Source organism: Otolemur garnettii, unplaced genomic scaffold, assembly GCF_000181295.1.
Source record: "Otolemur garnettii isolate 467f Iridium unplaced genomic scaffold, OtoGar3 scaffold00007, whole genome shotgun sequence".
Classification (NCBI taxonomy): domain Eukaryota; kingdom Metazoa; phylum Chordata; class Mammalia; order Primates; family Galagidae; genus Otolemur; species Otolemur garnettii.
Window position 1 is genome coordinate 9930978 of NW_003852402.1, and position 12872 is coordinate 9943849.

The window sequence follows — 12872 nt, forward strand, 5'->3', positions numbered from 1 at the left end:
AAAAAAAAAAAAAAGTTAGCTTTACAGCATCTCCTGTGGCTCAAAGGAGTAGGGGGCCGGCCCCATATACCAGAGGTGGCGGGTTCAACCCAGCCCTGACCAAAATAAATAAAGTAATGGAAATATTTTTAAAAAGAAAAAAGTTAGCTTTATGTGTTTCCACTAAACCCATGATCCACAGAAAGAAAAGAACAGGGAGAGGTCCACACTAAAAGAGCCCTGGCGTTGGAGTTCCAAGCCCAGTGTGTGCCGTGTGACCTTGGGCAGAACCCACAGCCTCAGCATGTGTTTGCCCATCTGTGAAGCCCTTACTGGCTGCTGAGAGGAGTCACCTGACAAGGCAAGCAGCCTCCACCCTTGGCCCAGTGCACAGTCCATTGGTCCCCTTCCCTCTAACTGTTGAACCCATGAGCCTTCCCCAGTATTCTGCCATTTTCCTACCCCCATAAACCACCCTATCTCCTGCACCTGAAGGGAGTCACAGAAGCCTTGGGTCACATGACCCAATTTTGGTTTGCAGAGTAAGAGGCCCATCTAGGGCTGGCTCAGGGACATCGCACGGGAAGGCTGTGTCACATACCCTGTGGAACCTAGCGGCAGAGGGTACAATTTGACGGGAACATCTGTCCTCCATCTGAAAGGCCCCACCATATGGCAGCAAAATGGACAGCGCCAGGACAAATTCTGCCAACCCTTGACAATATGGTATCTGCCTACTCTTGTCAAACTCAAATAATTTGTCAACATTTATAAATTCCACGCAAAATCTGGATTTCCACCTTCTCAAAATAGAAAACATCTGGCAACACTGTGCCCACGTTCATTCCCAAAGGCTACCGCTGACTTGTATGAGAAACGCCCTCTCACGCTGTGGCAGGCATCCTAGTGACCCCTGTCCCCACCACCCTTGTCTCCTAACACAGAGACAGCCTACTGGAGCCATCTCATAGCTTATACCAGGCCCAGTTCATACATGTTACCTGCTTAGCCCCAGAAGGGCCTTGGACTTGGTGGCCTCAATGCCAGGCCAACAGGCATGTTTGGAAAGAAGCCACCAGGGGCAGCACAGCACAGGCAGCCACCCCTCCCTGCAAAGGAAGAGGATCCTGCCCAGGGGCAGGCAGTGAGGGCCAAGTCCCTCTTGGAGGGCAGCCCTAACATGGGCCTGGGCCCCCTGGGCACCCAGGGATGCCCAGCCACAAGGCATGGCACAGCAAGCAGGAAAGTGGACATGGCCATCCCCTGAGGCTGCAGGGCACTGCCAGCTGAGGTTGTCTCTGTTTATTGTTGATGAGGAAAATCCTCACAAGTTAATACAGTGTGATCTTTTCCCAGAGGTGTCTTCAGGGAGGAGGCCTGGGGGCGTCCCAGGGATAGCTTATAGCAACAGTGCTTTGACAAAGAGCTGCTGGGCACCTTTCCTAAGGAAAGGGGGGTTGTCCCCATCACATCCCCTCTCCTACAGCCATCCCTGTAGGGCAAGTGGCCATCAGTATTTAGTGGAAGTGCATCAGGGAGAACAGACAGACTACTGATGACCACCAATGGGCACAGGCCCCTGGACTTGGGATGCTGGAGGAAGCCTAAATTAGAGGTCAGACTATGAGTTAAAGAATCAAGATTAGCACCCTCCCCAGGCTAATAATCAGGAACCAGAACTGCATCTGAGGCCTGCCCCCTGAGGCCCTTCCGGGGGACTGAGTACTGGGGGGTGTTACACAAGTAACCACCTGCCCCAGCATGGCCATGGCAGCTCTGGAAGGTGAGGTTCCTCATGGAATGAGGGGAGATAAGGGCAGCACCCCCTAGACCTCGGAGGAAGCAGGGGCAGGGATTTGCCCTTGAGGCCCATTTGTGTCTGACAGCATAGACCACTCAGGAGTGAGCCCAAACTTAGACACTTCATTAACAGAGCTCTTGAGTGAGCAGAGCCTGGGATTCAGGGACACCCCTACATACAGGAAGACAGAGACTCAGAGCCAGGGCTAGGGCAGGAAGTGTAGCTAGGCCCTGCTTACAGAACACTGGCAGTGGGAGACCCAGGCCAGAGGTCACTGTGGGCAGAACTCTGAGAGCTAAGAATCCCATCTGGATGTGGTCCAGAGGGAAGACGGCCCAAGAAGCCACCTTGTCACAGAAGGGGCTGGGCAGGACAAGGAGCAGATGTGCTCAGCCATTGCTCCTCCCTGGACCATAGGCTCTTATTTGCCCCCCCTTGGGTCAGTCACAGCATCTGGAGTCATCAGAACCAGACAGGGCAGGGCTGAGTCACAGCTGCCTGGGCCTCAGAGAAAGAAGGAGGCTTCTTTGGCCCAGCCGAGCTGAAGGACCTTGCACAGTGAGAGGCCTTCACCCAGAGGCTCCCTCCCCTTAAGTCATCTTTCCTCTTCACTGATCTGAGAGAGGTGGGTGGTCCAGGCACAGGCAGGGGCAGTCCCTGGCTGGCTTCCCTCGCTGCTGTTAGCTCTTATCCCCGGGGGACTTGCTTTTGGTATCACGCTTGTTTCCTAGCAGTTTCAGCACCTTCATGGTCTTGAACTTCCCCTTCTTCTTGCTCTCAGATTCAGCCTCCTTCTGGAACTCTGTAGCAGAAAAAGGGGAGCATTTCACAAAGTGGGGAGGGGAGGTCCATGCAGGGCAGTGACACAGGCCTGGGTGTGTGGCCAGCAGGGGGAACCTTGGACAAGTCATTTCATCTTTCCCAGCCTCCATTTCTGTATCTAGCAGGTGTTGACAAGGATCAGAAGATAAACACACCAAAAGGCCATCTGGGAACTCTGAAGCTTGGCATTCACTTACCCATAAAAGTCTGGAATCACCAGGGCTGGTGCCCACAGCTCTGTGGGTCACATCACAAATACTGACAGAAATCATCTGCCCGAGCCCATAATTTTACAGACAAGGAAAATGTGGGCCTTTGAAATGGACTAACACCAACTGAGCTCTTTGCTAGGCCAGGCCCTAGGCTAAGTGCTTTATGGGTCATCTCACCAATCCTCAATACAAGCCCGGGAGGGGTGCCAGTACCACCCCTATTCTGCAGATACTGAGAGTAAGAGTGGTGCGTGACTCAAGTTACCCAGCTAATAAGTACCAGAGGTGAGACTAGAACCCCACAGTCTGACTATGGCCTGAGTAAAGACAAGCTCACAAAGTGAGTCACTGGTGGGACCAAAATCAAAACCCAGATCCCCTGGCTCACAGTCCAGTGCTCTTTTAACCATTCCCACCACGATCTGATCGGCAGGAGGCACTGCTCCCCACCCAAACCAGCTGCATTTCTCCACTCTGGGAAAATGCCCCCATATGCCACAGTCCTCCTCTGTGGGATAAGGGCATCCCATGGCCACACTCCAAGCCTGACCCACAGCCTTCCTTGCTGTATCCAGGCCTCTCTTGCCACACATGGCCTCCCCAGCAAAAGAGAGGCTGGGAGTTTGTGCACCCCATCCCTGAAGCACCTGCTCCAAGGTCCCCCTCACCCTCCCCCAACCCTCCATCCTCCAGGCTGCAGTTCAACTTTCAGGTGGGCTGGAACTCCCAGGCACCAACCTTATGCCCAAGAGAGGCCTCACCTTTCTTCCTGATCATGGCTTCCAACATCTTATCTTCCTCTTCTTCCCTGAAGTGAGAAAAAGAAGCTGAGTGCCCCACAGGAAAATGCAGCAGATAATCTGGGTGGGCTGGGATTGCTGGCAAGAGGGCATAGCTGGCAAGGCCTTGTGGTGTGGTGATCCTGAGTTCTGCCAAGAAGCTGCCCCACACATGGGGCCCTCAGCACAGCAGGCTCTGGGCCCCTCCCCCTGGAGCCCCTGGCCAGAAGCCCCTCCCTCAGTCATGTCACCTCTGCCTGTCCTCGTCTAGGCAGTTCACAATGGCATTGCGCTGTTCAATGAGGGTCACAAGCTCCTGCATCAGCACCTTCTCCCGACTGCGGTCCTCCTCTGTCCAGTCCTTTTCTATCCAGGGAGAAAAGTAGGGAGCATGAGTGGTAGGAAAACCCTCCTCTCCCTAGGAGCCATTGCCTACGTGCTTTGGGTGGGCTGAGGACCTGCCCCACGCTAGATACCAAGAACACAGGAAGGAGGGGCCCAATGTGGGGTTCACAAGTTCTCAGGGAAATAAAACTGTGATAAAAGAGACTAAGAATATTAGACAGCCTACCAAAACCCCTAAGGGGCCAGGGCAAGGCCAGCACAGCATAGCTCTGCGAGAAGGCCAGTGTGTGCCAAAGAGTTTCCTGTTGATGTTCACTCATTCATTCCATAAATGTTCATTCAGTGGCTTCTTGCAGGAGGCAGAATATGAGTGGGCCAGGGTAAGGCCAGGGGTCTTCATGCAGGAAAAGCAATGTGACCCAAGTGGTATTGAGATAAGGCCATGGGACAGGGTAGACCTGCTGCCCCACGGGGCTCTCTCTCTCCTCTAGGCCCAGCCCCATGGAGCTAACTGCAGGGGCCCACCTGGGCCTCAGTATTACTTTCTCCTCCCCCACCCATCCTGTAGGCTCCAGGGATGGGCACCCACCATAGGCATCCCTATATTGAAATACATATCCTGAGGCCCCCTCAGCCACTGTCACATTCCCTTACCCCCTCACCTTACCAAAATTCAAAAGCAGGTGACCCAACCTAGTTCTGGACTTCTGGGGACAGGGAAAGACCTCAAAGTCACCATGAAAATTCAAATCCCACACTAGGCCTGGCAGTGGCTCACACCTGTTATCCTAGCACTTTGGGAAGCTAAGGCAGGTAGATTACTTGAGATCAAGAGTTTGAGACCAGCCTGACCAAGAGCGAGACCTTGTCTCTACCAAAACTAGGTGGGTGTTGTAGTGGCCATCTGTAGTCCTGAGACAAGATGATTGCTTGAGCCCAAGAGTTTGAGGTTGCCATGAGCTATGATGCTACTTATAGCACTCTACCAAGGACAACAGTGTGTGACTCTGTCTCAAAAAAAAAAAAAAAGAAAAGAAACTGGGCGTCATTCCAGGTGCCTGTAGTCCCAGCTACTAGGGAGGCTTAGGCAGGAGGATCACTTGAGCCTAGGATTTTGAGGTTGCTGTGAGCTATAATGACACTACAACATTCTACCCAGAGTGACAGAGTGAGACTCTACCACAACTACAACAACAAAAGACAAATCCCACTCTGCCACTCCCCAAATCTGGGACCTGGGAAAGTTATGTCCCTAGTGTACATGTGGGGAAACTGAGGCTCAGGGAAGTTAAGTTCTTGACCAGCATCACACAGCAAAGGTAGAGCCTGTATTTGAATCTGGGCAGCCTGACACCCCTAAGTGATGGTCCTTATGGAATATTAGACTCAGGACCTTACAAACTAGCCTCACCCTCCAAAGACAACACCCAGGACAGGCTGACAAGCCCAAAGTGTGCAGTTACCACACAGGCCTGGAAAGAAGCCATAGTCAGCCCAGGTCCAGGCCAATCTGGGAGGCAAAGGTGCTGTGCACGTTCTGGCCATAAGGTGTCGCTGTAGCACCCTGAGCTATGGCCACGCCCTGCCAAAGCCAGGGACATTCTGTGGCTTCCCAAGGACACTCCAGCCTCCTAAGTCCCCAGATCAGTAAAGAGGCACAGCCACCATCCCAGCAGATGGGAGGGGCCGTGTGTGCAAACACAGGCCCAGGCCAGAGACACAAACAGAAGCCCAACTCTGTTACCAATGGGGAAGTTCCCCCGGCCTTCCCTTTCCTCATTTGTGAGATGGGAACAATGGCCAGGGTGGGCACCATGCCCAAGCCATGGGAAAGTAAGTGGTCACAAGCCCTGGCTTCCAGCTCTGGACTCTCCACAGTCCTGTGGCTCCTGCCAGCAACTGCGATTCAATGCATGTCATGGCCATAGGACACATGAAGGCCCTCTCATCAAACTCCAACTCAGCCACACAAAACCATCAATACCTCTGAGGGCACAGAGAGTTGCCGAGGATACCCTCTGAGGTGAGGACCTCCCACCCCATCTAGCACTTGAAGCCACTGAGAGTCAGTGAAGCAAAGCAACATACCAAGATCACGCAGCAAGGTGACCTGTAACAGGACCGTCTGACCCCATGCCCAAATAGGGCCAGGCTGTTCTCCAGCCTCATGCTTACCAAGAGCCCACGTGCCTGACACCATGGACATCCATACCCTCATGCCATCCATACAGTTCCTTTTTCTGCCATGGCTCTGTGCTTCTTACCACCTGTGACAGTCTCTCCTATCCTCAGGGATCCTTCCTGCCTCCCCCTCCCTGGCTCTGTCACCAGTCTGCCTGTGCACTCCCCATTGAGGCTCTGTCCATCCACTTGCCACACACCCACAGGAGAAGAATGAGGTCCACTCCTCTGCATCACCTGTCCCCTGGGGCAGGTGCCAGAGAGTCTCTGCTCACCTGGCTTGTTGAGCAGGCATCGAAGCTCATACTCGACGTCAGCCTGGCGCTGCTCCAGGTTCTGCTGCTTGAAGCTGGGGTGGGAACAGGCAACTGATCTGGCTGTCCTGCCCTATGCCACAGTGATGGGGGCATGGCACAGGTTCTAGGTTCTAAGCTCTACAAATTCTGGGAGGGAGCCTGGTGAGGGTGTGGGGGACTCACACATAGATGAGCTCGGACTCCCGCCGCACCAGTAGGTGCTTCTCGTGGATGAGCTTGAACCAATCCACCAGCATGTCATCCTCACCGCCCTCTGGAAGCCAGAGAGTTGCTGAGGCCAGGGCTCAGCCCCCAGGAATAGAGGCTCCCAGCCCTGGTCCCAACTGCCAATGCCCGCACCATTCACGCCGCCTCGCAGCTTCTCCTCCAACAGGACCCCACGGTGCTCCAGGGCATCCAGCTGGCGCTCAATTGTGTCCACCTCTCCATGGATGTCCTCCTCCGGGATGTACTGGTCAGCCTGGACCTGCCCGACAGTGACCTGGTCACTGAAAGGATGGCCGACCCCTCCTCCACCTGTCCCCCTCTGGCTCAGTCTGGGGCCAGGAGCTTATCCTTTATTGTGGCCGGCACTGGCCACTGCAGATTGCAGGGGCCCCACCCCGGCCCCCATGCCAGTGTGGTAAAAAGGCAGGGTCCCATTGTGGGGAAAGGCTCAGTGTGGGGACAACCATAGGCTCTGCATGCCACTGGTCACAGAGTCAACAGACACAACAGAACAGGCACAACTTCCTACCCTTCGTGGAAATGCCTCTCTTGCTCTGCCACTCCGAAAGGATATTACAATGTCAGTGAAAGTGACCCTACTACAGAGATAATCTTGAGAACACTCTAATCAGTTTAAGAAGCTTGTAAGTGCTTTGATACTCGAACTTTGTTAGGAACAAATGAAATGCACCACCCTCTTGGTTGTGAAGGGCTAGTATGTTCTAAATCCCCCTGGCTGCAAGTCTTCAGGCTGGATCACCCAAAAGCCCCCTCTTGAATACCTGAGGGCAGCCGCCCAGACACCAAGCCTCTCTAAGAGTCCTACAGGCAACTTGCAGCTGCCAAAGGGAGGGCGCTGAGCCTCAGCCAGCCAGGTCTCTGGAGCCCCAGGCTGCTACCTTGCGTTTGATGAGTGGAAATCCATGTCCTGGGGCAGGTGGCCGCACTGGCTTGGATCCCTTCGTGGCCTTCTTTGTGGTTGGGGATGCTGCGGGTGATGGCTTCCGGTTAAAAGGATTCTCCTTGCAGGAAGACTAAAGGCAGGGAGGCAGAACACAGGGTAAGTCTAGGAAGGGAGAAGTCAAGACCCCAGCAGGCCAGGACCCCTGGGGGCAGGAGGGCCCAGGCAGAGAGAGTCTCCCCAAATCCTATCTCTGATGCTCTCATTCAACAAACATTTCCATTTCCAGAACACCTCCCACGTGTCAGCTGCTGCATGGGTGCTTTTTACACATTTTTGTTTAATTCTACCCTGCACAGTGGGTGCTGTAATGCCCACTTCACAGCTGAGTCAATCCAAGTTCAGAGAGATTCAGGGCCACACACGTCCCAAGGGCCCAAGCTGGGGTGAGACTCTGTGTCATGGCCTGGGCAGCCATCAACATTGAGGGGCAGTGGTCAGAACATGGGACTCAAAGCAAGACAGGACTATAGTGGCTCATTTAGCCACATAGCCACCTTCTCCCCAGTGGGAACTCTGAGGCTCAGAGAGGTAAAGCAGCTCACCAGCGTCTCCCAGCCAGGGGTGCAAAAGCAGGATCCTGTCCCTCACATCTAGCCAGCAGATGGAGGAGGAGGGTAGCTCCCTCTCTGCCCAAAAGACCCCACCCTCTGCTGCCCAGCCCACCATCCACACATCCAGAGTGCTCAAGCTCTGTGCCCTTGTGTTTTCTGAGGGAACCTCTCCCCTCTCTGAGGCCAGCACCACCAGGTAACCCCACCACTGAGGCATGTCAGTGTTTCCCAGCACACTCCCCAGCTCATCAGAAACAGGCATTATCCTGGGTCCCTTATAAAGGCCTTGTCTGAGGCCTGGGGTGCTCCAAGGAGTGCTGACCCAGCTTTTTCCCAGTAGCTTGGGTAGGGCCTGAACCAGCTCAGGGAGAGTCTTTCAGGTGGGAGCTGCCCTGGGATTTCTGGAGCATGGGGAGTGCTGAGGCCCAAGTCTGGTGTGGCAGGGACTCAGGGTCACCTCAGACCTGGCTCCTGCTCCTGCTGCTGGTAAAATTCTCTTCTCATGGCTCGGCGCCTGTGGCTCAACCGGCTAAGGAGCCAGCCACGTACACCTAAGGTGGCAGGTTCGAATCCCCAGCCCGGACCCGCCAAACAACAATGATGGCTGCAACCAAAAAATAGCCGAGCGTTGTGGCGGGCGCCTGTGGTCCCAGCTACTTGGGAGGCGGAGGCAGGAGACTCGCTTGAGCCCAGGAGTTGGAGGTTGCTGTGAGCTGTAATGCCATGGCACTCTGCCCAGGGGGACAGCTTGAGGCTCTGTCTCAAAAAAAAAAAAAAAAAAAAAAATTTCTCTTCTCATCCTGGGGTGAAGGTGCATGGGGGTTCCCCAGAAGGAGGCACTTTTAAGGTTCTGCACCCTTCATGCACAAACACACTGCAGGGGCCCAGTGAAGCCAAAGAGCACAAAGCTTCTCTGCCCTGCAAGGGTTTCCAGCCTTTTCTCAGCCACAAAACTCCCTCTAACCAGTCTCTCACCCACCCCGGGACAGAAGCCAGGTATCTGAAAGAGGCATCGTGCTGGTGGGGGATGAATCCAAAGTTGATCCACCCTCCCACCTCCAGGGAACCGAGGGGGATCGCAGAACAGTCCAGAAATTCAGTGCTGAGTAGGCCTTCGCCATAAATAGGAACCTGAGGCCCAGAAGTGGGTAGGGCCTTCTCAAGGTCACCCAACAGAGGGAGACACAGATGAAATAAGTGCCCAAAAGGCTGTTGCCCAGGCCAGGGAAGGTTAAAGGAGATCTGAAATGCACAAGGGTAGGAATAGACCAGCAGCCATGGTCAGGCCACAGGCTGCCCCCATGAGCTGTCCTGCCACCTTCCACACAGACGAACCTTGGGCACTCAGAGGGTATCAGGGCATGAGGCCATACAAAGGGCCTGTGGCTGCGAAAGAGACCCCTCCCTCTTGAATAGGATGCCCAAAGGAATGTCCCAACCGCAGGCGATTCCTTGGCGTGAGGCAGAGAAACAAGTGAGCCAATAGTTCATAAAGGATCTGCAAGAGGAGCTGCCTGGGATAGGTGCCCAGCCAGGCCCCTCATACCCACTTCCCCTCAAGAGGAAGACACCCCCCATCCTCAGATTCAACAGATGCATCTGGTATACGTGTGTGTCCTGGGCGCTTCTGCCTCCTGAGGGCTGATCCCCTTCCCTGCCCACTACAAATACTGTACGCAGTGGCACGGTCACTTCAGCACCTTCTCCAGACCTGGCTGTGAGCGTCTCAAGTACAGGGACCACCATCTATATGACCTCTGGAGCCCAGGGACCCAAACACAGGCACTCAGGAGGTGCTCAGTGAGCACCAGCTGCCCCAGTCTATGACAGGGAGGCTGAGTCTCTAGAAAAGTGAGTCATCCCCTCCCTCCTACCCCAGATCACCTTCCAGATCAATTGTTACTCCTGTCTCACTGAGCACACTGTAAGCCACTAGAGGGCAAGAACAGGGTCTTAAGGCAGCTTAATCCAGCCCAGGCTCTGGCAGCAACAGAGCCTGGGTTAATGAAAGGGTAGACTGGTGAATAGATCCCAAATGGGCCAGTGCAGGGGTCAGGCACAGGTAAACAAGCCCAGACGCAAAGGATACAAATAATCAAGTGGGTGGGCAGGTAGACGGATAGATGAGAGCTCTAGCAAGTGGGGGCAAGATGGATAGATGGATTCGTGCCTCAGTGAACAGACTGGAGAATGGGTAGATGGGCATAGACAGGCCACTCAAGAAACCAGGGGCCAGCATAGATGCAAGCCTGGACAGTCCCACATCCACCAGAGATGACATAACTTTTGGGGAGGGTGAGGGAGTACTCACCTTTAGCTGCAACTGTGGGGATGAACTTTCAGGGGGAGATGCTGGGCACTTGTCTCCAACCAACAAGAGTGGGGTTGAGGTGGCACCACTGCAGGGCTTGGCTGGTTGGGGACCTGGACTGCCCCTGGTCTTGGGGGCAAGTCCAGGGCTGGCCTGAGGTGTCTGCACCACGCTGGGTTGTACCACCTCTCCAGAGGAGGACAGGGAAGAGTTGGCAGAAAGGCTGGCAGAGTTTCCAGGGGTGCCAGGGGCATGGACAGCAGGCTCCGAGGAGCTCTTGGGCACAGCTGGCGGCTCCAGAAGCTTCCCACTAGCAATCTGGCTGGAGCTCTCTGATGGCAGGCTCTCCACACTTAGGGCTGGTGATGGTGTGGCCGAGGGTGGCTCCGAGTGAGAGAGACGGGAGGCGTGCAGAGCTGTACAAACCAAGCAGGTGGGCACCTCACAAGGGGGCACAATCAGGGCTTCCAGCCTCACCTAATGTGCTCCACAGAGCCGCAGTAGCCCTGAAAACCCATGCCCCCCATGTCTAGATGAGGCAGAGTCCAGACAACAGCAAACACAAGGCAGGACCAAAGTCACTAAGAGCAGCCAGTCACCCAAGTGCCTCCCACATTCCTCATGTTCTGCTTGCCACCTGGTGGCACATCTTTGCTCTTCACTCACTCAGCCAGAAGGCCTGCTGGCTCCACTTCCCCCCACACTGCTAGGTACCCCCATGCCTGAGTGTAGCCCAAGGCAAAGCCACCAGGCAGGAAGGGTGGGGACTCTGGCAAATGAGAAGGCCAGAGGAAGTGAGGGAGCCTCTTCTCTGCCTCTGACCTGCAGGGAAGAGGTAGGAGAGCAGGCAGCCCTCACAACAGCTGGCTCTAGCCAGGCCCTGCCAGGCACCAATTTATTTCCCCATGGATGACAAATGCCACACATCCAAATGGGTCCTCTACATCTTCCAGACAAGGCAACAGAATCAGAGAGAAGGCATTTGTCCCAGCAAGGGCTGGGGTTGAACCCTGCTGTATCTGACCCTCATGCCCCCCAGTGTACCCCAAAGCTGCTCACCACCTCCACTCAGACAGGCCACGCTCAGCTAGGGGGTCCGAGGGTTCCACTCAGACCCTCAGAGAACCTGTCTCTGGTGGCCTCTAGCAGGTGGCTGGCTCCACTGCCTGATGGGGTCCCACTAAGCTCCTGGAGGCAGCTAGATCCCAGCCATGGTGGAAAGTGCCAAGCCCGGGGCATAAGGTGAACACTGGAAGGTGAAGGCCAGACACTATGGTGAGCCTGCGTGAGGGAGGAAGACCTGGATGCAAAGGCACAGCACCCTGGAGCTGGCCCACTGCTATTTCCCAGATGGGCAGGCTGAGGACAGCTCAGGGAGGGAACAGCTCAAAGTCACTACACCCGAGTCACATACAGCCAAGTGAGAGCCAAGTCACTCAGCAAGTGCAGCAACAGTGACTGGGTTGGGTAGGATTAGTGCTGGCCCCTGGTGCACACTTTCCACCAGCCCCACACTGTGCTATACTGAGCACTTCACTGGATAACACATTTAATTAGCACAACAGGAGAGTGAGAGGGACAGGCTCAAGCTAAACTGCGTGGGTTCAAATCCTGCCACCACTGCTAAAGCACTGGTGTCCCAGGCAAATTACTTCACCTCTCTGTGCTTCAGTCTCCTCACCTAGCAAGTGGTGACACTCTCAGGTTTGCCCTGGGATTAAATGAGAGGAGAGCCAGGCACCTGGCCAGGAAAGGCTCTGCTATACATAGCCAGCCCTAGTCCTAAGCTGACCAAGTAGCCCACCCTAGAGTTCCCACTGCCAGGACAGCCAGAGGAAAGGCACTCACCGAGTGGAGATGCATTGGGCGCACGGGGTGCAGGGCGCTTCTTTGCCTTGGGGCTGCTAGTGGGGGTGATGCCGTACCAGGGATGCAGGGACTTGGGTGTGGACTCTGGGTGGGCTGGGGCAGGGCTGATGGCCAAGCTGGGTGCAGCTGTGGACTCCTCCTCATCGTCATCATCATCAAAGGGGTTATGGGACTTGGACTCCAGACTGGCTGCTGGGCTCGGCTGGGCCCCCTCTGCCACACCTCCATTCTCCACCCAGCTGCTGTCCCCTTCAGGCGGCCCAGGGCTGCTGCTAGGGGGGAGTGGGGCGGGCTTCTTCTTTGGCTCTGCCTGCACCAGTGTGATCCATGGGGGGTCCTTTCTGGAAGCTGGTGTCCTAGAGAGAGGCAGAAAGAAACAGAAACCAGGCTCAGTGCCTGTGGCTCAAGCGGCTAAGGCGCCAGCCACATACACCTATGGTGGCGGGTTCGAATCCCCAGCCCGGGCCCGCCAAACAACAATGATGGCTGCAACCAAAAAATGGCCAGGCGTTGTGGTGGGCGCCTGTGGTCCCA

General features: G+C 55.2%; 1 protein-coding gene across 1 annotated transcript in view; it reads right to left on the reverse strand.

Annotated features, from left to right (window-relative positions):
- Positions 1-1262: 1262 nt before the first annotated feature.
- Positions 1263-12872, reverse strand: part of MICALL1 (MICAL like 1) — a 29610-nt gene continuing 18000 nt past the window's right edge. Inside the window, exons 8-16 of the mRNA XM_012801210.2 lie at positions 12318-12694; positions 10470-10885; positions 7543-7677; positions 6776-6902; positions 6599-6689; positions 6395-6468; positions 3845-3959; positions 3576-3622; positions 1263-2582 (exon numbers count right to left, since the gene is read on the reverse strand). Coding sequence (XP_012656664.1) covers positions 2461-2582; positions 3576-3622; positions 3845-3959; positions 6395-6468; positions 6599-6689; positions 6776-6902; positions 7543-7677; positions 10470-10885; positions 12318-12694 — 1504 coding nt within the window. The 3' untranslated portion in view covers positions 1263-2460. The remainder of the gene's footprint in view (positions 2583-3575; positions 3623-3844; positions 3960-6394; positions 6469-6598; positions 6690-6775; positions 6903-7542; positions 7678-10469; positions 10886-12317; positions 12695-12872) is intronic.